This window comes from Neomonachus schauinslandi, chromosome 14 (genome assembly GCF_002201575.2).
Source record: "Neomonachus schauinslandi chromosome 14, ASM220157v2, whole genome shotgun sequence".
In the NCBI taxonomy this organism is placed as follows: domain Eukaryota; kingdom Metazoa; phylum Chordata; class Mammalia; order Carnivora; family Phocidae; genus Neomonachus; species Neomonachus schauinslandi.
In genome coordinates, this window is record NC_058416.1 from 69,339,216 (window position 1) to 69,365,986 (window position 26,771).

A 26,771-nucleotide genomic window follows, 5' to 3' on the forward strand; every position below is an offset into this window, starting at 1 on the left:
GGGGCTATGTGGAAGGTGGAGTAGAGAAGCCAGAGCAGAGCAGGGAGGAAGCCATTGCCACCATGCAGAATGTGAGCAATGGTGGCCTGGCCAGTTAGAGAAGGGGACCCAGACAGGCCATGATGGGTAAGGGAGGATGTCCTCATTTCTGGGTGGGCAGCTAGCAGCCAGTGGGCCCAGAGCTCTCCCTATATCTCCTTGGCTGTCACTCTGAGGAATGACACAGGTATACAAGCAAAAATAGTTTATTTGAGGATGGAAGACCCAAAATTGGGGGGCCCAGGGGTGAGGCTACAGCAGCTGCCTAGAGTTGGCACAGATGACCCCAATCCCTAGGGGATCCCAGCAACAAAGAGGCCTTTCCCTGGGCCCCCTAGCTGCCTCCCCCACTTCCTGGAGGAAGGATTGTGCAATCGCCAAGAATCATCATCGTCGTCATCAGAACATGGTGAGGTTTTCAAAGTTTGGCCAGCAATTTTTGGAGAAGTAGTTGATGCTCATCCTAACAATCAGTCCAAGAAGCACAGTGCCTGTGCTAGGTCTGGACCCACCATCCAGTGGTGAGTGAGGTCTGTGGTTAGAGAAAGGCAAGGGACAGGAGGTGGTTCTCTCCGGGAATCCCCATTCCAGCCTCCAAGGTGGCCCTTCCAGAAGGCCCCTCTCTTTCTCCCATGGCCCCAGTGGCTGCCTGCTCTCTGTTTTTCCCATGGCCACTGGCCAAGGTTGGATTCAGGCTGGGGCTGTCCCAGGGAGCCCAAGTGTTCCCCTAGGTCTCAAAGACCTTTGCCAGTCCGGCCCCTCCTCCAGAAGCCCCGGCGGGCAGCCCAGGAGGCCACGAGCTCGCAGTTGTGGTAAAGGAACATTCCTGAAAGGGTGAGTGCAATGCCCACGTAGCTGAGGGCACTGAGGTGGCTGCCAAACAGGAGTCGGGACAGGACGAGGTTGCCCACGACAGTGAGGTTGCCCAGGACGTGGACGGTGAGGGCGGAGGTGAGAGCCAGCAGGGAGAAGCTGGCCAAGTTGTAGAGCACGGACAGCAGGCAGCTGAGCAGGATGCAGGCCCAGAGCTGGGAGCTGGCGGGGGCGGGCGGCGGGGCCACACCAGCCTCCAGCACCAGGGCCGCACCCGCCAGCAGGCAGAAGCTGGGCAGCGAGGTGGCATACAGCAGGGTCACCGCGTCCAGACTCTCCTCCTGCAACAGGGCACCTGCAAGCAGGACGGCAGCCATCAGCACCCCGAGGCAGACGACCCCCACCCCACTGGCCGACCTGGCAGGGGCTCGGGGGCCCATCACCCTGGAAGCCTGGCCCAGTCCCTCAGGCAGAATTAGTGGCTCCTGCTCTGTAACATGACAGTCAAGAATCCAGGCACACCACCTAGCCTGCGACCTGCGTCCGCTCCTGACCGGCTATGACCTGGCACTTACCCTCCGTATCACCTGCAGAGTTGGGTGATAACACCTCATAGGTAGCGTTGTTGTAAAGATTAAAATAGATGACACTTATCAAGACTTTGTAAGGTAAGTACTCACTAAATGTAAAAAGGTAAATAAATAAGCCTGTTATCATCCACTTCAAACTGCCTTCCGCAGCCTCAAACAATAAGCTGCTTGTGATAGCCAAACGATCAATAAACATGAAATGTGGCTCAAAAAAAAACACAAAAAACAAAAAATCTTCGGGGGCTCCCCAGGCCCCGGAGAAAAATATCCTAGGTTCTTAACCAGCTTGGAAGGCCCTGTGCCAAGTGACCCTGATCCACCTTTCTTGATTTCAGTCCTTACCCACCCACCCACTACCCCACACTGCAGTGCCCACCACCATAGCAACAGACGGGCCAACAGAAGGTCCCAGCTCTGCCACCTCCTAGCAAAAAAAAAAAGAGTTTTACAATAATAAATTGGAGTCAAGTGGCGAGTTCATTCATTGCTTCATTCACTTATGACCCTGGGATGACGGGAAGACAACAAGAAAGTCATTGTTTGCACTTGGCTGTCACTCACTGTTCATAACTGATCATCAGCATCTTTTGCTACCAACACTAAGGCTTGTCGAGATGAATCCAGGACGAAGAGGAAAGCTTTTAGTTTTGCAAGGAAAGAGAGGATCCTACCAGCTTGCATATGTGTGAATGTGTGCGTGTGTGCGTGTGTGTGTGTGTGTGTGTGTGTGTGAGTCTATGCTTATACATGTTACCACCCAGCTGTTCACAAAGGAAGCAGTGCCCATCATCAAAGTCAGACACCGCTCGGGTCAAATGACAGTATTTGCACACTGGTGACGATGTTCTGGGGCCTTCTCCTAGCTTTAGTGGAGAGAGATGAGTAATCGATGGAGGCCCCCTCCCAGGGCTCTTGGAGCCTCTGTGCATTTTCTGACACACGCTTTCCAAAGAGCCACAGGGGTGCTTACTCATAGGCCAGAATAGGAAAACCGTATTTCTCTCTCAATTTCATTTTGATGTTTTGGCTTTGTTCTCTAGGCAACAGTCCCTCCAGCTCAAGCATTTCTAGAAATGAACAGATAATTGGAATGCTTCCTGCTCCTTCACTTCAAATTTAGCACTATTACAAGCGGCATGTGGCTTGTATGTTAAAGGTCCCATCATTGGAAGGTGTTTAGGTGAACTTCACTGCCTCTAAGGTGACCCTTCCAGAAGGCCCCTCTCTCTCTCCCATGGCCCCAGTGGCTGCCGTGAGGTAGCCAGGCAGGAAGGTCCTAACCTCCCCACCACCCTCAGCCCCTTGTGCCCATTCTGCATCCCGACCCAGCCCTCTGCCTGCCCTCCCTGCAGCCCAGGGAAAGAGCAGTGATCCTCTCTGCCTCAGGCCACTCGCCCCACCCAGGGCCCCCAAATGCCAGCCTATGGTCCTGCCTCCTTAATGACCCCTCCCCGGCTAGCCCCACCAAACCCTCCATTTCAACCTCTCCTTCTCTAAAGGCAATTTTGTTTCAGCATTGAACACACCTAGGCTTCCACCACAGACAGACAAACGTTCTCTAGACCCTCTGTTCGTATGGCTGCTGGCTTAGCCCATCTTTGCTCTGTCACCACCTGTGTGATATCACACAAGTCACTCTAGGTCTCATCTCCTCGTGTGTAACAACACCGCCCTCACAGGAGCGTGCGAGGTGCTGAGCTCAGGGTCTGGTGCCCAGCGGTGACTGCTCGCCACGGCAGCTGTCATGATCCCCCACGCTGCTCCTGCCAGCTGCCACCCGGGCCCTGGCAAGGCCTGCCTCCCACTCCCAGAATGCTCTCTCCTCTGGTCTCCCCAGGAAGAAGAAAACTGGCCCCGACCACACCTGTGCCCACCTTGGCTCTAGAACTTTTCTCCTGCCCTTGTAGTCTCTGCCTCTGAGTGCATCTCCCCACCAGCCTGAGAACTCAGGCAGGAATCAGGTCAGGCTGCTCTCTGATGCAGGTGGGTACAGCTGAAAGCAAGTTCAGCAAGCTGGCACCCCTCTTCCCAGCCTCTCTGGGAGCGTAGCCCCACCCTGGGCCTGCAAGTGGCCCAGATAGGAAGGAGGAGACTGGCCCTGCCCATGGCTGCCTGGGTGCTCCTCTTCCTGGACTCTTACCCTTACTCCATGCAGTCTGCTCTCAGCCTACCATTTACACTCTAGTCTGAATCTGGAACCCCTGGAAGTAGAAACCTCCTCTTGTCCAAAACTCACCTCACTTCCTGGCTCCGGTCTGTTCCTCCCCATCTCTGCCAGGCTCCCATCTCGGTTGGTGGGGCCTCCAGCCTCCTAAGCTCCCTGCTTAGCACCCTGAGCCATGTACCTTAACCAGCCTGCCAATTCTGCTATCAGAGCCATTAATAACCCACCCACTGAAGGAGTACTTGCCTGTGCCAGGCCTCAGGCCAGGTGCTGGGGGACATGGAGATGCCCAAAGCCAGTCCATGCCCTCTCAGCCCTCCTGTCTGATGGGATGCAGACAGGTAACCAAGTGGCTACAATACAGGACATCAGAGCTGTGACAGGGGAAACAGAGGGTACTGTGGGAGCCTGGAGGAAGCACCCAACCCACCTTGAGGGCCAGGCGGTTGACACTCGGGAGAGAAGGAGGAAGCTGGCAGAAGCCAAGAAACAAATCAATGCCAGGCACCTGCTGTTTCGCGCCTGAGGGCTGGGTGAGAAGCAGGTGTGCTGTGGGCCTGAAGGCTGGGGTCTTCCCAGCCCTGTGACCCTGCTGGGGTGGGGTGAGGTGGGGTGGGGGTCGGGGGGAAAGAGGTCAGGTTTCCCACTACCGCCTCATGCCCAGAGCTCAGGCCCAAGCTCAGTCACCAGCTCGCATGTAACCTGAGGGCAAAAATAGCACGGAGCTTTGACCATGCCTCAGGGCCCAGGAGGATGGGGAAGATGCCAGGGCAGGGCTGAGCTCTGACATCTACCTTCCCTTGCCTGCAGGCTGCCCCCAACCCCAGCCTAGCACCCTTGAAGACCCCTCCTCATTCTCCCAGGCCTAGGTCACAGATCTCAGAGCTGGAAGGGGGAGAGAGCACGGGGCCCCTGGGACTCCATCAACTCCAACTCTCCTCCTCTGAACAGATAGGGAGACTGAGGCCCAGATAAGACCCAGATCTGCCCAAGGTTGACCAGCAAGTATGAGCAAACGCGTGGTTGGATCCCAGGCCTCCCCACCCCAAGTGGGCACCCTGCCTTCCCCCACATCTCCCTTAGGTTGAGGCAGAGAGAGGGTGGGGACAGTGACTCAGATGCCCCTTGAGGAGACAGAGGGGAAGGCATCCTCTACCCTCAGACCCAGTGATTTAGCAGGGTCTAGGCCTGGAGCCTCCACCTCACCTTCTGCCCAGGGCCCCCTGTCTCCTTTCTTCAGAAGTGAGGTCACCTGGGACAAATCATGAACCTCTAGGTCTCAGTTCCATGGGCTATCAAATGAGAATGAAGGTGGTGGTTGCCATGGCGATTCAAGGTCAACACGGAGCATGGGGACTGTTACACTGCAGCTCTCAGTAAACATCAGTCCTTCCCAGACTTAGCCAAACCCCTCAGCTTCCAAATCCCAGCTCAAGGTCTTGCCCTCTTTCTCTCTCCTGAGTCCCCACTATCAGTTCTCCTTCAGGGTCCACAGCCTTACGCCACACCACTTGGACAGCACGGAGTCCGACTGCCTGGGTTCAGATCTTGCCTCTGCTGCTCACTAGCCACATGACCCAGGGCAAGTCTCTACCTGTCAACGGGGACAACTGAGTGACTTCCTTCATCAGGGCAGTATGGAGATCCAATGAGATAAAAGGCTTGACAAAACATGAGACACGGATCAATGGCAACTATTATTAAATATCGGCTGGGGTCTAGAGCTAAGTTTGGGGCCTGGAATTCTCTGAGCTGTCGGTCCTTTACCGAGCCTCAGTTACTGCCTCCTCCAAAGTCACGAACCTCAGTTTCTTCATCTGGAAGATGGGATAACAGCCATACCCCTCACAGGGCCATCCAGGCCATACCCCCACCCCAATCCCCACCTTCTCAGCCAGTGACCCAGGCACTCACTCTGCTGGATGGACTTGAGGCCGCGGAGGCAGGTGGCAGCCAGCAGGAAGCCACAGCCAGCGGGCAGTGTCCGGAGCTCCCCGGCCAGGCTGCAGGCAGCCCCCAGGCAGAGTGGGCCCATGGCGGCAAATTGCAGCGGGTGGTGGCGCCGGCCGAGCAGCAGCGCGGACAGGGCCAGCGTGATCAGTGGCGTGGTGGTGGTGGCCAGCTGTGCCAGGTCCAGGGGCACAGCACTCAGGCCCACGTTGCCACAGGCCATCGAGGTGCCGAAGGTGAGGCTGAGCAGCAGCACTTGGAGGCGAGTGCGGTGGGGCATGGGGCGCTGTGCCCCCCAGCGGCACGCCAAGGCCGCTGCCAGCATGTGTAGCGAGGAGAGCAGCAGGGGCCGTCCGAAGCCATGCACAGTGAAGATCCACTTGTTGAGGCTTGACATGCTGGCCCCTGCCAGCAGCCACACCAGTGCTGCCACGGCCACCCGGGCCCGGCCAGGCCGCCCGAGGGCCTGGGGGGTGTCGGGCGGCCACTCGGGGGACCCAGCCCCCCGAGCACCACTAGCCACTGCCTCCGCTGAGGTCATCCTGCCGTCATGGTGCTCCAGCGGGCAGCGACACATCCGTACCAGTGGGTCCGGGGCAGGAGGACGGCTCCCCAGTGACCAGCTCTGGGCCAGGGAAGAGTCCCACTCTGGGCCAGGCCCAAGCACAGTTCCTCAGACAGGTGAGAGCACTGCTTCTTGGGCTAGGCCTGTGCCAGCCAAGGTCCAGGAGCTATGCGGTGCTCCTGGCTCAGGCAGGGCAGAACCCTGGCCGAGCGGCTGGCATGCCAGGCTCTCCGGTGCTCAAGCCTGGCCTGGTAAGCTGCAGGCACCTCTGCCCGGTCCCACGTGAAGTCTCCACTCTTCTTCCCGCTTTTAAGCCCACTCCACGATTAGATGGAATCCTCGTTCCTTTTTCTCTTCGGTCCAGACCCCGCGACCTACTGCTCGTTCAGGCCGGGCCCAGGCCTGGCAGGGGCGATCCGGGCACCGACTCCCGGTGGTGCCCGGTGGTCGCGGCTCGCTTCCTCCGACAGTGCGCCCAGGCCCAGCGGCTAGCTGACACACCGGCCCGCGTTCAGGCCGATGCTCCGCGACGAGCTCGGCTAGAATAGGCTCCGGCAGGGGCCTGCGCTCCAGCTCCGGCTCCGGCTCCCGGCGGCTCCGGCTCCCGGCGGCTCGGGTTGCGGCTGCGGCTGCGGCTCCGGCTCCCGCAGCAGCTCCAGCCAGGCTTCAGCCCCGGCCGGCCCCGCGGGCGAGGCCCGCCGCTCTTAGGCCCCGCCTCCACCGCCGCCGCCCGCGCCCCACCCGGAAAGTTGAGCTGAGCCCCCAGCACCGCCCCTGGCTAGGCCCCGCCCCCGGAGCCGGGAGGGATGTCTCGCTCCTCCCCCAAGCCGCCCGCTCACAGCCCCTCCTCCATCCGCCTAGCAGTCCCTCCATCAGCGGAGCCCCCCAGCTGGAGTGGCCAGGCTGCCTGTCCTCTCTCCCCTAGCAGTGGGGAATCAGGCCCCTCCACATCCAGCGCCAAGGCAAGACCCCCGTAGAGACCTATGCAGTGCGGGGACAATGAGGTGCCTTTCTGAGGGAGCCCGATAAAACCCCCAGCCTCACCGGGGACTGCATCTTCAAAGACCCCCACCCAGGGACCCTCATCCCAGGACCAGTCTCGGGGCCACCCGATCTCTGGCCACAGTTATTCTGTGGGACCTCAGCATCCAGACGAGTTGGACCACCGAGCCCCTTAAGGCCCCTCCATAGTCCCTCCCTAACTCCCAGCACTTCCTCCCTCTCCCAGCCCAGGGCCGGCCCCCTCTAGGCAGACACAGGGAAACTGAATCACCAAGGCCACCCACATTTGTGGAAGCGGGGTACCAGCCAGCATCTATCCCTGGCCAGCAGCCTCTGTCCCGTCCCCTGGGCACTCAGAACTGACTCATAGCTGGACTTCCTGGGGTCCACCCTCTGCCCCCAGCCCTAGCAGGACAAAGAGCCCTGGGTGGGCTGGCAGCCAGAGCAGCTGCCACTAAGCCCTTGCCCCTGTCTGGGTCTCTGCTTTCCCATCTAAACGACGGATGCTCTCTTTGCTCAGGGTTGAGGAAACCGCGCATCCCAGAGCAGAACAAGCTGATTCGGATTCCAGGCTGGACACTGGACTCTCTGAGCTCCGGAACCCAAGTGCGCAAGAACCAAGGTGCAATGCCTGGCGCAGGTAGGTGCCCACAGCCAACTGCGAGCCTCTTTCCTGACGTCGGGCTTCCTTCCCTGCGGAAGCTGCGCACCGGAACACGGCTCACCCTTAGCCTGTTGTCTGACCAGCAAGTCCTGAGGACAGCAGCCTGTCGGGAGGAACAAGACCGCAAAGGGTAACCACTTAGCTTGGTCCGTGGCGCCCCCTCGTGGTAAGACTGCGGAATGACAAGTGCCCCTCAAGCCCCATCATAATCACTGGACAAGGATTAGCACCGTCTGTGTCCACCGCACCACCCCCCCACCCCCCGCACCTCCGACCCGCCCCCAGCTTCACCGGAGACCTGCTGAATCAGACGCTCTCTGGTGGGCCCAGGAATCTGCATTTTTACATTTGCCTCTGGTGATTCCGATGCCTGCTGGAGCCTGCAAATAGCTGCTTAATAGTCCAAATTGTAGGGGAAAGGATTTTCAGGTCAAGGACTAAAATAAGGGGGTATTTAGACAGGGTTTCTCCAAGAGGGGTTGTGGGAGAGAAGCTGAGCCAGCCAAGAGGGCAACCTCCCTCCCCCCATACTTCCTGAAGAAGAGGAATCAGTGCCCCCTAAGGGTTATATTCTTTTTGAGATGTTGTCAGTTTTCCAGGAAATTTCCTTTAATTAAAAAAAATAATAATAATACTTTAAAAACTAGTAAACACCCTGACTTTCTCAGAGCTGAGCTAGCAGGGAGTGGTAGGCAGTGTTTACAACTCCTCCAAGACTGCCACAAAACAGCTCCTACCTGTCCTGCCTGATAAGGGGTGGGTTAGAGGATTATTCAAGATGAGGCCTGAGTGGGCCATGATGGGATGGAGAGAGCTGCCCACACTGCGGTGGAGGGGGAAGGGAGAGGCTGAGGGCACAGCTCAAAGCAGGGGTTGTGCAGCCTGAGTGCTGGTGGGGGATTCAGACTAGGTCTGTCTGGGTCCAGAGCCCCAGTTTTTAATCTGCCTTGACTTGTAGACAGCAAGACTCTCCATAGGATTTTCCCATGTGCAAAAATGGGGGCAGGGGGCTCCTTTGCTGTCCTTGGGGTCCATCCAAAAGCCCAGAGCAGCCCACAGCAGGCTAGACACCCGGCCCAGAATCCACAGGCAGGCTGGGCTGGGCAGACCCCCTCTCTAGGCTTTGGGACACAGCCTGAGGAAGTGAGAGGGGGCTGGGGAATTGAACTGGAAGGTGACAGAGTCACTGCTGGGGCCACACTCTGAAGAAGCTGACGGGGGAAAGACACAGAGACTAGTGATCATTGTGGAGGTGATGGAAAGTTGAGCCCCAACGTCTGCTTCCCTACCACCCTTGGCTGCCCCTGAGTTGGTGGGCTTGATATGAGTAGGATTCAGTAGTTTTCTGCTCCTCAGAGCCAAACACACCCTGACTAAATAGTCCCTTTGGAGGGTAGATAACACCCAGTTTGTGCGCCCTCGAAAGCCCAGTGCAGGGGCATCCCTGTCGTTCATGTCCACCCTCTCTCTCTAGCCTGGTCTAGACCTGCCACTGCCAGTCTCCTCTCTGTGGGAGGGGCCTGTGGCTTCCTCACTTGGTGTCTCCACGACAGGCGAGGAGACAGCGGGGGTTCTGTGGTGGCAAGTACCTCGGGGCTGAGGTCAGTGGGGGAGGGTCTGGACTCAGCCACCTCCAGGCTATGTGACCTGAGGCAAGCCTCAGACCTCTGAGTCTCCACCATTCTTCAACAGGACTGTAGAAGAACCACAGAGCAGGGAGCAGGTTCTGAATCTTCTGAAAAGTGCCCCTGATGGTGATCAAGGAGGGACAGGTGAACAAGTCCTCTGGGGTTCTGGGCACAGACATTTCACCTTCCAAACAGGCTGTGTCTTCATGTGGCTTTCTGATACTCTGATGTTTGTTTCAGTATAAGAATTTTTTAAATCATCTACTTCCCCTCCCTGTCCAGACCCCAAATATGTGAAACCAGAGCTCTAGGAAGAGGTATCTATGTAACACACTGTCTAGCACAGAGCCCCTCTGAGGGCAGGCCCCCCTCTTCCTCACCTTGGTGAGGTGGGGCATGTGAGGTGCCTCCCTGGCCTGAACCCCACTTCCCAGAGGTCAGCCCAGAGTTCAGGGCCCTCCCACTAACAGGCAAGGTCCCTGGCCCCTGGCTGCTGAGGCCTGGGGTGGTACCCTGACTGTGTGTTGGGGAAAAAAAAAAAGCTCTAGGCTCCTGGGCCTCCAGTTACATTTGGGTTCTGTCATGTAATCCCAACAACCATGGAAGCCCCCCAATTTTCAGTGTTTGCGTGGAAGAGCCAGGAGGCCACCCCAGGCCAGGCCTGTGTCTCCTCAGCCACGTCCCCTGCCTGACATTGTGGGTGAGTCACACGCCCTTGCTGAGTACCAATTTCCTTATCTGCAAAGTAGAGATGAAAACAAAAATATCCATAACCTCAAGAGTTGTGCGAGAAAGCATCCAGCAAGGCTATGTTCCCTAAACAGTAATCAGCGTTGGCATCAGCAGCACTGCTCCTTACCAGCCCCCAGGAGAATGCGGCCACCCCCCCACCCCCCACCTTCCTCTGCGCCCCCAGGGGAGCTCCTCCTCCTCCAGCCCCCTGTACTCAGTCATGAGCTTGAGGCATCAGGACACCAGGGCAGGTGCACAATCAACACTTTAATCATTTCAGAGGCAGGCTTTGAGCAGCTCGGCAGAGCCCCCACCAGCCACTCTGCCAAGGCCAGCACCGGGGCCACCGCCCTGAAGGCCGGAGTAGAGAGCTGGGGTCAGGACTGCAGCCCCTGGGCCACACAGGTCTCCTTGCAGGACCCCAATCCCAGAGGGGGCAGTACTCACAACACCAATGGCCGTGACTTCTCCTCCTTGTGTTGAGGAGTCTGAGATGCTTCAGACCCTTCAGACTATGAGTGGCCTTCAAGGGATGCCTGTGTGGCCAGGCGGGGCCAGACTCGAGCAACAGCCCTCCCAGGGAAGATGCGTGGTTCCCTGATCCAGGGTGGATGGTGGCTGAGGACCTTTGCAAGGGTAGTAGCTGGGTAATCCAGGGGACACTCCTCCAAGGACACATGAGGTAGCAGCAGGATTGGGCATGTATGTGCCTGTTACAGCGATGTCTGGAGGGAAGGCGGAGGCCCAGCAATGGGCCAGGCTGCTGGCGTGGGTGAGCCCAGGGGCTACCAGCTAACCAGCCTCAGCTCGATGGTTTCTCCATCCTTGGGGATATAGTCAGCAATACCTGCAGAAACAGGTAAGCAGAGGGGTTAGCAGGGGAGAAAATCCCACCCCCCGCCCCACCACCTCTTCTTATGGACAAGCACCCTGAGGCCAGGGTCTATCAGATCCACTCAGGGCTTGCTGGTGGGAAAGTGGGAGCTGTCCAGAACCAGTCTGGAAACTGAAATCAGCTGTGACCTCAGGGCTCCTGAGGCCCACAGGCTCATTTTACAGTGGGGGAGGCCCCCAGGGAGGGGGGCCGGGACAGCATTCTGGATAACCAACATGGGGTGAAAGGAACCAGAGACCCTTGACAACACCTGATGGGCAGGGTCACTGTCTTCAGGGTCCCTTGAGGGGCCATCAGGAAGGGGGATTTGCTCAGTGTGGTCTGGAGGGAGAACCAAGACCACAAGTGAAGTCTGCTGGAGCCAGCCGCCACTCACTAGAGACAGTCAAGTCCCAGCTCTGCACTCGTCAGCGGTGTGACTCTGGGCAAGTTATTTCACAATGGTGAGTGCTGGCATTCCCACTTCTGAAATGAGGACAATAATGGTATCAACAACCAGGTGCTCCTTTTTTCCCCATGAGAGTGGGCTTCCTGCTGGACCAGGATGGGGCGGGTGGGGGGCGTGGAGGACACACTGATCCACATCTGCCTCATGATTGAGTCCATCGGGCTTTTGCCCCAGGCTACACCCTCCAGCTTGGGCTTTATCAGTAATAGAGGCCAGATCTGGGGTCTCCATCTGCCCCCTCTTTGTTTTACTTCTCAGTCTGTTCAGAAGCAGGCAGGGAAAAAGAATGCTTTTTCTTGGACTCCCTCAGAAAGGCCCACTTTCTGGAAAGTACTTGGCCCAATGCCTGGCACTTGGTAGGTGCCCAACAGAAGCTCCAGATAGCAAGAGCAGGGACAGAGGACCCTTCAGAGTCTGTCTGGTGACTGGGCTGATGCACAAGGATGCTCATGACAGCTTGAGGCGTAGGCGTTAAAACCCTAAATACCTAGCAGGAATCAAGAAGCTGCAGCCTCGCCATCTCACTCCACACCCCTCTGCAGCACGAAGTGCAGAGGCAGGCCCTGACTGGCCCACACCAGTCATGTGGCAATCCTTGTTCTCTAGCCGACGGTGAGTGCAGAACCTGGGCCATCTCCTAACAACGGGGATGGGTCCAGGAATGTGCCTGTGTCCCAATTCCACCTCTGTCTGCTTGGGGCAAAGTTTTAAAAGGGAGCTGCCCTGGGAAGACACAAGAAGGGTGAGGAAGCCAATAAAAAGAGGCGTATGGAGTCACAGGGGAGCAGGGCTGGAGCCCAGGTTACATCAGCCCCGAAGTCCTCATTCCCTCTTGACCCTGGTCACTCGATCCAACGGATGTCATATAGTGGAAGTTGGTTGGCACTGTGTTTCCTGTTATTTGCAGCCCCAAACACCCTCATGAGTGATAAATTCTACGTGGCTATTTCAAAGGAAGGGGAAGATCTACATATAACAACATAGAAAGATGTCCACAATACATTAAGAATGAAAAAAATAAGTTGCAGGGCGCCTGGCTGGCTCAGTCAGAAGAGCAGGCAACTCTTGATCTCATGGTCGTGAGTTCGAGTCCCACAGTGGGCACAGAGCTTACTTTAAAAAATAAATAAATGAGGGGCGCCTGGGTGGCTCAGTCGGTTAAGCATCTGCCTTCGGCTCAGGTCATGATCCCAGCGTCCTGGGACTGAGTCCCACATCGGGCTCCGTGCTCAGCAGGGACCCTGCTTCTCCCTCTTCCAATGCCTGCCTGTCTGCCTACTTGTAATCTCTCTTTTTCTGTCAAATAAATAAATGAAATAAAATGTTTTTCAAAAAAAGAAGAGAATTTTTAAATTTTTTTTTTTTTTTAAGATTTTATTTATTTATTTGACAGAGAAAGACTCAGCGAGAGAGGGAACACAAGTCGGGGCGGGGGGCGGTGGTAGAGGGAGAAGCAGGCCTCCCGCTGAGCAGAGAGCCCGATGCGGGGCTCGATCCCAGGACCCTGGGACCATGACCCAAGCTGAAGGCAGACGCTTAATGAATGAGCCACCCAGGAGCCCCAAGAATTGTTTTTTTAAAGTTGCCAAACAGTATACAGAGCTGTGCCACCCAGTATGCTCACATTAGCCACACACAGCTATTGTGCATTTGAAGTCTTAGAACAAAACAAGCATGCAAAAATGTCATTCATAATTTTACATTGATTATATCTCGGAATAATAGTATCTTGTGTATTTGGTTAAATAAGATATATCGTTAATATTAGTGTCGCCATCTAGAACATTTAGAATTACACTAGCATATCGTTTCTGTCAGACAGCATCGCTACAGAGCTCGGCTCCGTTTTTATGAAAAAGCTTACATATTTAAAAAATTAGCTGGAAGAAAATACACCAACAGTTAAAAGAAGTAATTTCTGGGGAGCAAATGATAGGTGATTTTAATTTTCCTTTTTTGCCTATCTGATTTCCTAGAGTTGCCCCAATAACTTATGTAAAAGTTCTTAAGCGCTCAGTTCAGTAAGTCAGAAGCCACCTGGAGCATCAGTGATGACCTGAGGCTGAGGCCCAGAAAGGCTCAGGGGAAAGCCAAGGTGAGCCGGGGAAGCCTCGCCACAACAAGGCCGGTTGGGGCAGGTGTCCAGAGGTGGCTGGCCACCAGACTCACCTTCTAGCAGTGGGGTGTCAGGGGCTTGGAGGAGCTGCCAGAACTCACGTTCCCCAACTTCTTTCCCCATCACGGAGGTCAGGTAGGGTCCTGACAAGGAGTTCCGGGTTCCATACCTACCAAAGGGAGAGGCAGAAGGAAAAGTGACTTTTGCTTCCACTGACCCAAGGGCAGAAACGGAACTACCCCCACCAGGGAAGTCCTGGCCTCTCCCTCAGGGCTGGCGCTGGCCAAATCCTTTCCAGGCCACAGGCGTTCACCCCCGTCCCTCTTCTGCCACGCCCCGACATTGCCCGCTCATGGGACTTCACCCCTCCGCACTGACCCGGACCATGGCCTACAGGAAGGGACACCTGTTACATGACTGGCTCAGCAGCTGCCCCCTCTCTGGGAGCTGACGTTGCAGGGGTGAGGAGCAGAAGCCACCAGCACCACATATAAGATAACAGTGCCCGATGAGAGAGGGCGAAGCAAGAATGCAGAGAAGCCCAGATGTGCGAGACAGAGACACCTGGTGGTGGCAGTGGGTCTCTGCGTCTGGAAGTTTCTGTGGCTCAGTGACACTTCCCTCTTCTTATGGCTGGGTGGCTCAGTCTTCTCTCCGATTCTACACACCCCATGCCCCCCGTTACCAGAGAGGGTTGGAGTTAGGTTTCTGGCCTTTGTGACCTAGAGACTCCTTATTCACACCACCCCCTCCCTGAGTTCCTTGCCGCCAACCGTGCATTTCTCCAAACCATGTGGACGTGGCTGCCAGAGGGGTCCTCTTAAAAGCCCGTGGGTCATGTTCTTCCTCTCTCCAAAAGGCTTATCAATGGTTATGTCTTAGAGAGGGAGGTTTTTATAGTTTTAAGAGACAGAAAACCACTCAGGGTGACTTCGTCCAAGGGAAAAGTGTTGTTTGAGGGGGTGTCGTGGAGCAGACCCCATTGCCCTGTCATCCCTAACTCTGTGGGTCCATGTGGCTGCTTAGAGCACATCTCCCTGTTTCTCTCTCTCTCCTCTCTTTCTCTCTGGATCTTTCTTTCTGCAGTCCAGCTTTCTCTGCCTCCAGACATATAACCTTACTGCCTGGCCTCCACACCCAGTTCAGGCACCCACCTCCACTGACAGAATTGTTTCCCTGATGTCTCCTGGAGTTCTGAATCAGAACGTTAAGTACTATTTTTTTTCATTTTGATGATGTTATTCAGACATGAACGCCAGCAGGGTCTGCATATTCTCAATGTCTGCTGGATGGCAGCCTGCCAAGGTGCTCAGTGTGTGTGGCCGTCTGGGGCTGTGTGGGCCCCTGTAAGCTGCAGGCTACTGGGAAGAGAGCTGAGGCGGGCTTAGTAGTGAATGGAGTGTTCAGGGCCAGGGAAGGGCCTATGAAGTCACAACTGCCTGGACAAACTCAGGGTTGACAGTAGCTCAGGCCCAAGTAGCTGAGAGCATAGGGCTCCCCCCATGCCTGGCCATGTACACCTGCTCTTCAGCAAATAGTCCTTATTTGAATGTTATTCTTTTTACACTTTATATCTATTTGCAGAGTTGTTTAGGATTTATAGATGTCTGGAGCCAGAAAAAGAAGGAACTTTTAATAGTAAACATAATAGCACACATCTAAGTCATAGTATAACAGAAATATCCTGGGGTCTGTCTGGGAGAATTTTTGTTCTTTAAAGGGGGTCTTTGTATATCTCTGGCCTGAAATTCCCTGACCTGGACAAATGCGAGGCACCAGCTGTGGGCCCTCCCTGACTGCAGGGTGCTGTCCTTTGGGAACTCCAGGTGGATGCAGAAATTAGGGCTCTCTCAAACTGAGGCATATCTTTCTAGAAAAGTCTGGGGTGTGGGTGACCCGGTGGAAGGCACTCAACTCCTCTGGTTCATATTCCCCATTGGTAACACAAGAATCCCATCCATGTTATTTAGGCATGGACATGGCTGGGCAGAAATGCTTGGCCCCAGACTTGTCGAATCTTGTCAGGGTGAGAGGCAAGTTTAAGGATGTTGCCCAACCTCCACATTCTACAGGGGACTTGCCCAGGGTAATTCATCACAGGGATGAGGCCAAGATCACCTGATGATAAAAATTCTGATTCTTATATAAGCTAACCTGTGGGGCACCTGGGTGGCTCAGTCGTTAAGCGTCTGCCTTCGGCTCAGGTCATGATCCCAGGATCCTGGGATCAAGCCCCGCATCGGGCTCCCTGCTCCACACGAAGCCTGCTTCTCCCTCTCCCACTCTCCCTGCTTGAGTTCCCTCTCTCGCTGTGTCTCTGTCAAATAAATAAATAAAATCTTAAAAAAAAAAAAAGCTAACCTGTATTGAGATTACTAAGTATGGGGGGCCACATCCTCTTTGTGCACTAATTCCCTTCCCTGCAAGGAGCAGGGCACAGCTCGTGTTCTCACTGGATTACAGGTAAATAACTGGTTCCGGGTCCTAGTGGGGGAGTGGTGGAGCTAGGATTCCAATGCGGATGCTCTGCCCCCAGAGCATGTTCTCAGAGCCACTGACAATGCTGGCCCACAGCTCCCAATTTCCACTATACCCCGGGCCATTCAGGGGTGGAGAAGGGGGAAGCAGAGCCTGGCCAGACACCTCTCCCAGGGGAACCTCCTCTTCCATCCCCATCCCATCCACACCCTGTTTCAGGGATGTCGGGTCAGGTGGGGTGAGGGCTGGGAGGTGGGGGTCTCACGTGAATCTTGTGAGCTCCTGGGCCTTCTTAAGGACATCTTCCAAGGAGGACCCAGCAGGGACAGATATGGCATGTCTGTATGGTGGCAAGACACTGGGGACCTTCAGCATGACACTGATGAGCGCTTGGGTCTGTGAAGGAGTCTCCACAGCTGGTTGCAACAGGACTAAGCCAGGGAGAGAGGAAGGGGTAGCTGGTGTGAGGGCAGGGGGCCGGTGTTAGCCCTCCTTTCTTCCCTTGAAGACGCTGTGGCCCATCTCAGCCAGGATCACCACAGGATCCCAGCCTCCCCTGTCCTTTATCCCCCAAGCCCCCGGCTGCCCAAGGTTGGGTCCCTCACTGGGTTTTTTTGCCTTCAGTACCCCTTCCCACCTATCTGCCACATAGCACCCCAGAGGGCTCTTTCTACAACTAGAATCCCTGCCCACATTACCTCTGAGGGTCTCCCCTCCTTTTCATTCTCCTGCTTGAATGAAAGCTCATTCCCCCAGACCCCACTATCTAGTAGGAAACTTCCCCCAAATTTCAGCTTGCCCACCACGCTGTCATGGAGCCGCTTCTGGTGGACACACAGGGCCAGGATGCCCAGGCCATACTGGTAGTAGCTGGTGCGGGGGTGGCCCTTGTGATTGGACCCTGGGAGGACCCTTTTACACCTCGGCACCTTTGTTTCTGCTGCCCACTCTCTGCCCTGCCCTTGCTACTGCTCTTCGCCACTGGAAAATCCCACTCACCAACTCAAGTCCTTCTCCCAGATGAAGCCCTGATTCCAGCTGCTAATTGGGACTCATTAGGATATATCAGCGCTACCCAAAATGTGTCTCTCCCCATTCATCCATTCAAACATTTCTGGACTGGGTATCACACAAGGGGCTGCAGACTCATGGCCCACCCAGAGCTCTCTCTTTGGTATCTCTCTCCCCACACCGTGGCTTTCTGGAAGCTCTGACTGCATCTTCGCTGCCAGTGTGTCCCACATGGACCCGCAAACCCCGTCGACTCAGCAAATCAGGATGAGGCAACCTCCCTTCCCTGGGACATGCAGACTTCAGGAAGCACTGAGCACACTGAAAAGAAGAGGGCTCCCGTTGAAAGGCCCAGCTACCTCTTGGTGCCTCGCAGTCTGGGGAGATGAGATCCACATAGCTCTTGCCGTTCAGGACAGGCAGCAGCTGGGAAATGATGAGAACATTCTTGAAGGCCCCATCCTGCATACTGGCCAACAGAGCAGCCCTTGCCTTGAGGCATGCTGTGCCCAGCTTCTTTTCAGGCATGAAGGAGTTCATCAGTAACTGGTGACAGAATGGGGAAGAGAAGGAGGAGGTGGGTCGGCTGGTATGGAGGAGCCAGGTCTTCCAGCCCCTGACCAGGCCACCGCCCACCGAACACCGGGGTGAACTCTGGCCCCATGCTCTCTTTACTACCTGCAGCGCCAGAGGTGTGCTGTAAACATTCCCAAAGTGGCCTTCAGGGGTCTGGGCCTTCAGGATTTTCTCTTGTACTGTCCTAATGGCCAGGGTGATCCGGTGTCCCTGATTGGGGTTGAGGTTGGAGCGCTCCAGACAGGTGAAGGCCAAGCCCGCCATGGCCACTGTGTCTGCAAGGGACAGAGCCAATTGGGGTCAGTCTAGGCAGGGCCCTGGGGCAATGGGCTGCCACCAGAGGCTTGAAGAAGGGGCATGGTCAGATCAGCATTTTAGAACGTTTTCACCAGCAAGGGGGACCAACTCAGCCCAGTTTGTCCAGAACTTTCCCAGTTTGGCCACTGTAAGTCTGCTGTCCTGGGAAGCCCCTTAGTTCCAGGCAAACAATGGTTGGTCACCCTTCCCCTGTCTACTGTTTAGGGGTTAGAGATTAGGGAGAGAGCCTGGAGGAGGGAGGCCCAAGAGGCTTTATCCTACACCCCTCATTCCCAAATCTGCCTGCACTTTATAATCACCAGGGAAGTTTGGAACAGACCGATAGCTGGGTCCACCCCAAGGTGATCTGATATCATAGGTCCAGGGAGCTGCCTGGGCCCTTCAGGCTTTAAACCCCACCAGCCCCCGCCCCCGCCCAGAGGTGATTTACTGGGCCCACAGTGGTTTTTCTACAAGCCTCAGGCAAGAGCAAGCTCTCTGCACTATCTCCTCACCCTCCCAACCTACTCCATCCTACCCCCACCCTAGGCGAGGCACACTCTCACAGAATGCCCACCTACAAGAGACCCTGAATCACGACGACAAGAAAGAGCACTGGAGGCCCAAGGTAACACAGTGAGGTAGCAGCTCCAGAATCCAGGTCTCAGGCTTCCCAGCTCACATGAGGACAAGACCATAGCTTTGTATCCAGACCTTTCTCCATGCCAGGCACCATGACAAGCCCTTGACTTATAAGGTATCTGCTATCAAGATACTGCTGGGAGGTTATTTTACAGCAAAAGCTGAGCCAAAAAGACTAGCTGACTTGCCCAGGGTAGCCTACAATAATTGTGTGACAGAGCTGGGGTCAGGGTCCCAGGCCTGCTCCAACACTGGCTCATGACCACCATACCCCACACACGAGCCCTCGCCATTTCACTCCTAAGGAACTCATAAGGAAGGGGTCCCAAGGAAAGGTGAGCATGGGGCAGGGGGTGGAGGCCTTCAGTTGGAGCTGGGGACTGGCGGAGTGCCAGCCTGGCTTTCGCAGGGCCTCGCCCACTCACCCACAGAGAGGGGGCCCTGGGGCAGATGTTGGTCGTGTTCCACGGCGTACAGGAGCTTGCCCACCACGCTGTCATGGAGCCGCTTCTGGTGGACACACAGGGCCAGGATGCCCAGGCCATACTGGTAGTAGCTGGTGCGGGGCTGGCCCTTGTGATTGGACCCTGGGAGGAAGAAGACCATGGGGCAGGGGCTTCATGCTGGGCCTGAGGGGTTGCCTCTCTGCCCCCCTCCCAGCAACCAGCCCAGTCAGCACATGGGACCCCACTGCCCACACTTCCCAACACCCTCCTCTGGGTCATGGGATCCTTCATTCCTTCATTCCCTCAACCCATTCTTGCTGAGGATCCACTCCGTGTCAGGTACTGTGCTCAGAGTGGTGACCGGCCAGCCCTCCAACAGTAACACAACCTGCACCCATGTCAGCATGATTAGAACTGAAATGTGGACCAAGGTCTCTGGGGCCAAACAGTAGAGGTCTTTGAGTAGCTGGGAATCAGGGCAGGATTCTCTAAAAGGCAGTGATACTGGGGAGGTGGGGGTGAGGAGGAGCTAAGGGGGAGCAGGAAGCTAGAAGGGGAAGGAAACCTTCCAGATAGAGAGAACATATACGAAGACCCTGATCTGCAAGCTGAGAAATCAGCGTGGCCAGAGCCAGAAAGGCAGGTGCATGGGTGAGCCAGGGAGTGGGCCAGCAGGTCCTGAAGAGGAGAAAGGGGCAGACAGACGAGGCTGAGGGGCTGTGGACACAGCAGTGAGTAGCCTGTGTAGGGTTTGAGCAGGGCTAACCAGATCAAATTTAGATTTCAAATGCTTGCCCTGGCTGTCATGTGCTGGGTCAAATCAGGCAGCAGGAGAGTTAGCAGAGAGAGGCTGAGGAGTAAGCAGTATGGAGGCCATGCAGTTGTCCCAGAGGTAGACAGTCAGTTCAGTCGTGGTGGCTGAGCAGAACTAGCCAACAGAGTGCATGTGGGGTACAGGAAAGGCTTGGTCAAGGATGGTGACTGCGGCAGGCCCAAGCCTCTAGGTGGATAGTGAGACAGGCAGAGTGGAGGGTGGGAAAGAAGCCTGGGGGAAAAAACCCAAAGTTCTGACTTAGATGCTTCCCCAGAGAATGTTATCTGATGAGGGCCCCCCCCACACTTGGCAGACCATGTCCTCTCACCAATGGCCCTCTTCTCGTCCTCCAGGAACCGCTTCAGCTGTGAGACCAGCCTGTCCCCCTTGTGGCCTCCAACAAACTCACAGTTAGCCCTGAGAGCCAGCAGGTAGAGGGCCAGCTGGCCCATGGAGGGCTTGGCCTGGTTGTTACTGTTGTCATCATTGATGGCAAGCCTAGGACAAAGCCAGTAAACAACACTTCTGTAAGAAAATGCCACCTTTGGTAAGCCTGGGTTGGGACACCTCCCCCCAACATCATAAAGTGAAAAGAATCCTAATAATTAGAAACTTTGCTAGAACTACCAAAAGTAGATGAGTCAGCTCTGCATGTTGTAAGGTGCATGCCATACATATTTCATAAAGATAAAAAATTAGACTCAAGGACAAGTCCCAAGGGCTCTGACGTCCGTGACCTATGCTTGCCCCCACGATTTTGATCACCCTTTGTCCACACAGCCCTCCCTTTCTTCCCTTTCCCTGCTCTGTGTCTGCTTCTTGAGAGGGAGTCCAAGCAGGAGATGCTTCAGGGTGGTCCCGATCCTTTACCTCTCATTCAAACTCCCCCACTGAGCTTCAGAACAGGCCTCCCCTTAATGCCCCCTGGAAAGGGAGCACAAAGTTAGATGCTGCTAGATGCTGCTTCTGGGCTCAGTAGTGGGGGTGGGGGGAGGGCGTAGACTGTGATCATGGATCAGTGATATCTGCCTCCAGTCTAGTCAAGCCAACCCCATTCTACAGATGGAGAAAGTGCCAAAGGAGACAAAACTTGCCCAAAGTCTCCCCAACAAAGCAGTGGCAGCCCAAACCAGAACACAGGTCTCCTTTCCCTTAGGAGGTAGAGCAAGACATAGAGAAAGGAGAAGAAAGTGAACAGCGATACCCCAGGATGCTCTGCTGGTAGTTGAGCTTGAGGATGTGCAGATAGAAGGCCTCCCTGGCCCCGGCCTGCAGGCTGGAGAGGCGTAGGCCCACGTAGATACTGGGGTTCAGGTACTCCAGGGAGAGCCAGTCCATCCAGGGCAAGAGGTGCTGGCCCAGCCTCTCCACCAGCTTGCTATCCACCTCTGGTATTTCTTAGGAAAGAGAACAATAGGTCAAGTGAGGTTGCAGAGCCAGGCCACCAGCAAGGAACTGCTTTTACCTTACCGAGCCTTCTCCAGGGAATAAACATCTCTGCTCCGTCTCCACCTAGCACATATCCTACTTGTATGGGAAAGTAAGGCTGTAATGAAAGGCGGCAGGTAAATAGGGGAAAGCAGGTATCCCAAAAGAGCAGTTGGAGTGGGCTAGGGAGAGGTGGTGGGCCGAGGGCAGAGGAAGCCAGTACCAGGCGACCACTCTGCCACCAGGAGTAACAGAGAGTGGAGCTCAAGCCTCGTGATGTGCCCCAGGCACTGCACCTGACCTCACCTGGCCCTCACGCCAGCCCTGTGGCATCGATACTGCCATCACTGCTTTGTGCAAAAGAGGAAGCAGACGTTCAAAGTCATGTTGTGTCTTCCACAGGCTGCAGAGCCAGGGATGAACCTGCCTGCAAAGTCCCTGTTCTTTGGTGCTCTGCCGAATCCATTTACCAAGACTGCAACCCACACACAGAACATGTTACACACCCAATTTTAAAATACTGCAGGCTGGGACACCTGGGTGGCTCAGTCTGTTAAGTTTCCGCCTTCGGCTCAGGTCATGATCTCAAGATCCTAGGATCGAGCCCCGCATTGGGGGTGGGGGGTGGGGATTGTCCCCACTCAGCAGGGAGTCTGCTTGAGGATTCTCTCTCTCCCTCTGCCTCTCCCCCAACTCTCTCTAAAATAAATAAAATAAATCTTTAAAAAACAAAGCAAACAAACAAACCCCACTGTAGGCTGCCCATGGCTAACTGGGGCTGTCTGGTGAGCTTCCTCTGTGCAGATCTCAAAATAAAGCTTTTTTTGCCACATCTGTGTAGATGAAGAGGAGACTGAAGGGTGAATCCGTAAAAAGCCATCATCGTTGGCAACCATTTCTCTGTGTGCTTTGGGGTTTGCCTGAAACTGAATCATGAAAATGCTGAAAAACTGGGGAAGCTGAAGTCCCAGGGGCATTTCCCAGCCCCAGCGGACCCTGCCTGCTTCCTTTAGGGAAGGAACCTGAGCTCAGTGGGTGGCCTGGGAGGCACTTGGACTTTCCCCCATTTACTGCCTCCCAGTTATCTACAGGGCTCCAGCTGCCTCCACTGTGGCCGTGCCTCGTCCCAGGATGCTGGGCAGGCTGCCCCTCCCAGGGGACTGAGCCCAGGAACTGCCGCTAGAGCTCTTCACCTGCTCAAGGACCAGGGTTCCTCTCGTAACAGGCCCATCCCTCTTGGTTTGGGTCCCACCATCATTTTTTTTTTTGTAAGTAATCTCTATGCCCAATGTGGGGTTCAAACTCATGACCCTGAGATCTAGAGTCAGCATGCTCTGCAGACTGAGCCAGCCAGGCGCCCCTATAGGTCTCACCATCTTATGCCTGTTTTTCCAAAAGTCACAGGTATCTGTTGCTAAAGGGGCTAGAGGGGGTGGGGGTCAGGGACAGGGGTTGCTTTTCTTTTCCTTTCACATCCGCAGTGCCTTTCTGGGGCTGCCTCCCATTTCTATAGGCATTTCCCCCTCTCTGTATCTGTCTCAGTCTCTACCTCTTTCAGCCTGTCCTTCTGGTCATCTGTCCCCCTGTACCTCTCTTTCCCTCTCCCTTTCCTTCAAACTGGTAGGGGAGCCTCACCCCAACCCCAGGCTCTGCCCTCTAGCAGGTGAGTCAGCCCTGGGATTAGAAGTGATAAGAAGAAGAGCCAGAGCTATAAAGAGAGGCTCATAACCACAATTCAGCCTCCTTAAAAGGAAGGGGCTGGGCAAATTCACCTTGGTCATAAAAGTGGCCCAGGGCGAGCTCCCTCCCATGGGGCCTCTTGCTCACAGGGCCACGCAGCTCTGCCAGCTGACTGGCCTTGACATTCCCAAGCACAGGAGCCCACCCTGGGCAAAAGCATTAGTGCAGCATTCTTGTCAATTTTACAACCACACAGAGCTTCGAGCTGGTAAAGTTTGAGCGGTGGGATCCTCCGCACCACACCGAGGAAGGCAGGGAAGAATTCTTAGCCCATTTTGCAGCGGAGGGAATGAGGCCTGAGCAGCTAAGTGGCTCAGCTGTAGGGGGCTGCACCCCCAAACCTGATCCAGGGCTTCTGTCGGGTCTATGGGCCAACTACTGAATGGTTCATGCCCAGTGAGGTCTGGGTCCCAGGTCTCCCCTGGGGCCTGTCTGGACGGGAACCAAGAGCCAAGGGCTGAGGGGTCTGGTTGCACTTATGGAACACAGGTTGGAAGCTCCTGGTGCCCAGGGAAGACCGTGGCCTGGAGTTCTGAGAACTGAGTCCAGCAAAGCCCTGGAAAGCTGGAGTGCCTTGGCAGGTCACCTGGCTTCTCCAACCTTTGACTGACTCATCTGTCACCTGAACCTGCCTCTCAGTTTGTCCAAAGATAACAAGAGACCATACAAGGAGGGAAGAGAGGTGGGTAATCCCAGAGCACAGAGGCTTCCCTGCCTGCCTCCTGCTTTCTGCCTATCTCCAGTGCACAAATAGCCCCAGGCTGCATTCAGACTCCAAGACCGGTCCCAAGAGGCCCCTGGGGACACTGGGACACAGCCGAAGCAGCCAGGCTCCTGTGCGTGCAGTATACCACAAATGCCTTGCCATGACCTGCCACCTACGCTTCTCTCAGACTCGTCTCGTCTCCGTTAAGGGTGCCCACGTACTCACTTCCCTCTGCCTGGGATGCCTCCCACTCCTTTTCATGTCAGCTCCTTTTCCTCCTCTGGGTCTCAATCCCCCTGTCATGCCTGGTCCTTGGAAATCCTTCCCTGAACTCTCTCCCTGTGGAGAGTGGCCCCCAGCTCTCTACCTCCGTGCCTGGTTCGCTTCCTTTGGCACTCCCTGCAGCCCCCAAACACAGCACTGATTTGCGTCTTGACTTTTTTGTCTGTCCCCTTTACTAGAACAGATGCATTAGGAGGACAGGGATGGGACCGGTCTCCTCTTTGTTCTTTCCCCAAAGCCCAACACTGCACTGGCTCAGAGAAGCCTCAGTCAATGCATGTTGAATGAGTAAATAAATCCATGACTGGATTAATGGGAGCATTTTTGTCTGGTGGCCTGTCAGATGTATACAGTTGACCCTTGAACAACGTGTGTTCGAACTACGTGGGTCCGCTTATATGTGAATTTTTCTTGATATAGTACAATACTTTAAATCTATTTTTTTTTAAGATTTTATTTATTTATTTGAGAGAGAGCACAAGCAGGGCGAGGGGCAGAGGGAGAAGCAGACTCCCTGCTTCTCCCCGGACGCCAGGCTCCGGGGCTCGATCCCAGGACCCGGGGATCATGACCTGAGCCGAAGGCAGACACTGAACAGACTGATCCACCCAGGTGTCCCAAATCTATTTTCTTTTCTTTGTGATTTCCTCAATAACATTTTCTTTTTTTTAGCTGACTTTATCATAAGAATACAGTATATAATACATATAACATACAAAATATGTGTTGTTTATCTTATTAGTAAGGCTTCCAGTCAACAGTAGGCTATTAGTAGTTAAGTTTCTGGGGAGTCAAAAGTTATAGATGGATTTTGGACTGTATGGAGGGCCGGCAGCCCTAACCCACCTTGTTCGAGGGTCAACTCAGGATCAATCTCAACACAGTGTGTCAAACACTGAGGTCCAGCTAAGTCCCAGCTGCTGTGGAAGTCCAAAGGGGCAGATAAATCGTACCCTCCCAAACATTCGAGCCTCAGTTTCTCCAGCTACATAATGAGGGGTTTGGACAAGACAGTCCTCCCCCCTAAGGCCCCAGGAGGAAAGAGGCACAGGGTAGATCTGGTTACTCACCGCAGATATCAGCGAGAGCCCCCAGGCCCCCAAGGAGGAAGAGGAGGGCCCCAAGGTGCCCCATGGCAGGAGCGGATGGGTGAGCAGCGGGCAGGAAGCACCACAGACTCCTAGGGCTGGTCTTGCACAGCTGGTCACTGCTCTGAAAGAGGCAGCTTCTTGTCACTGATTAATCCCTCCACGCCCCCAGCAGGATGCTGCTAAATCAGCAGAGAGAAAGGGGAAAAAGATCTGTAGCTGAGGTGAAAGCAAGGCCAAAGAACAGAGGAAGGAAGGGCAGAGCCGTTTTCCTGGAGGAAGGGAGCTGGGGGTGGGGGCGGACAAATAGGAATGCTGTGAGACATCTTGAGGCCAGCCACATTCAGTCCCCGCTGCCTACAGAGCGCTGGGCAGGCACAGAGGGCCTGACATCTGATCTGCCCACGTCTGTTCACCTGCGCCTGCGTGGTCGCCCCCTCACTGTTCCAGCGGTGGACAGGCAGGATAGGGGTGCCTACCTGGTGCCCCCCCCACAGAAGGAGTCCCTGGAAGTGCCCACCCAGAGGTCTGGGACAGGGAGCGGAACTGAGAGCTGTGGTGGTCACGTGAGCGACTGCTGGCGTCAGCAGTCCTTGGCCAGCCCGCCGGGCGTTGGGGTTGGGAGGGGTTGGACCCGGACCAGACTGGCCAGTTTTCCCAACCAACCAGAAAGCGGGAGGCCTCCTGGAGACAAAGCAAAGAAGGAACAGGATTTAATCATTTGAGACACAAAGTCCTGGGTAGTGGGGCTACTTGTTAGGACTAGGAAAGTAATCTTTAAAAAAAAATCTCTGTAAGAAGAGAGAACAAAGGATTCCTCCTCTGCCTGACCTCACAGGAAACTCAATGTCCAAGAGTTAAGCATGGCGGTGCTGTGTGACCTTGTCCAGGTCACTTAACCTCTCTGAGTTTGAAATAGTTTCTCCTGTGTGAGATGAGAGGGTTGGACAAGATCATTCTAACCAAGCTCCCTTCCAGCTCAACCTGTGAAAATGTTGTCATCTTAAAACACCTCTAATCGGGGCGCCTGGGTGGCTCAGATGGTTAAGCGTCTGCCTTCGGCTCAGGTCGTGATCCCAGGGTCCTGGGATAGAGCCCCACGTCAGGCTCCTGGCTCAGCGGGGAGTCTGCTTCTTCCTCTCCCTCTGCCTCTGCCTCTCCCCCTGCTCATGCTCTCTCTCTAACTCTGTGTCTCAAATGAATAAATAAAATCTTAAAAAAAAAAAACACCTCTAATCATTTCCCCTAATGAGATTTTTATTGCAGTCATGTTGTGGCTAATTGCCAAGGTTCATTCCTTCAAGATAATCTGGTTTTGTGCCTGATTTACCACAAGTCAAGCTCTTCCCATTGACAAATACAGATATATGCATCTGTTTACGGAAGTACTTTACAAGTTACAATTAGATTGTCTGGCTCAAGAAGGCAAGGTGTGGCCCATGGGGTGAGGTTCTGGGGAATTAGGGAGACCAGCTGGGCCCAATTTCTGCAGATTCTCAGGTTCAGACCTCCAGGGGAGCCCCAGCAATTTGTATGCAATGGAACTGCCTTGATCCAGAACAGGACTGCTTTGGCCCCCCCAACCCTCTGTCTGTGGCAGGTGGTGGTGATTCTGGTTCCTGCCGCCTCCAGGAGGGCAGCCTGGAGAAGGTGACCA

General features: G+C 55.1%; 2 protein-coding genes across 3 annotated transcripts; both read right to left on the bottom strand.

Moving 5' to 3' along the window:
- Window positions 1–249: 249 nt before the first annotated feature.
- Window positions 250–6,807, bottom strand: SLC35E4 (solute carrier family 35 member E4). 2 transcript variants are annotated; one of them, XM_021703493.1, is made up of 2 exons: window positions 5,521–6,807; window positions 250–1,207 (listed from the first exon to the last, which is right to left on the bottom strand). In XM_021703493.1, the coding sequence occupies exons 1-2, from the start codon at window positions 6,131–6,133 to the stop codon at window positions 774–776; spliced, it is 1,047 nt and encodes a 348-aa protein (XP_021559168.1). In that variant the 5' UTR covers window positions 6,134–6,807; the 3' UTR covers window positions 250–773. The 2 variants fall into 2 exon arrangements, with proteins under 2 accessions (XP_021559168.1, XP_044777027.1); XM_044921092.1 differs by having other exon boundaries at window positions 5,509–6,807.
- Window positions 6,808–10,393: 3,586 nt separating this feature from the next.
- Window positions 10,394–25,657, bottom strand: TCN2 (transcobalamin 2). Its single transcript, XM_021703494.2, has 10 exons — window positions 25,594–25,657; window positions 25,097–25,238; window positions 21,075–21,267; window positions 20,199–20,368; window positions 19,036–19,197; window positions 17,774–17,946; window positions 17,455–17,641; window positions 16,350–16,515; window positions 13,660–13,775; window positions 10,394–10,994 (listed from the first exon to the last, which is right to left on the bottom strand). Exons 2-10 carry the CDS (start codon window positions 25,158–25,160, stop codon window positions 10,933–10,935), a joined length of 1,293 nt encoding a protein of 430 aa, XP_021559169.1. The 5' UTR covers window positions 25,161–25,238; window positions 25,594–25,657; the 3' UTR covers window positions 10,394–10,932.
- Window positions 25,658–26,771: the final 1,114 nt, after the last annotated feature.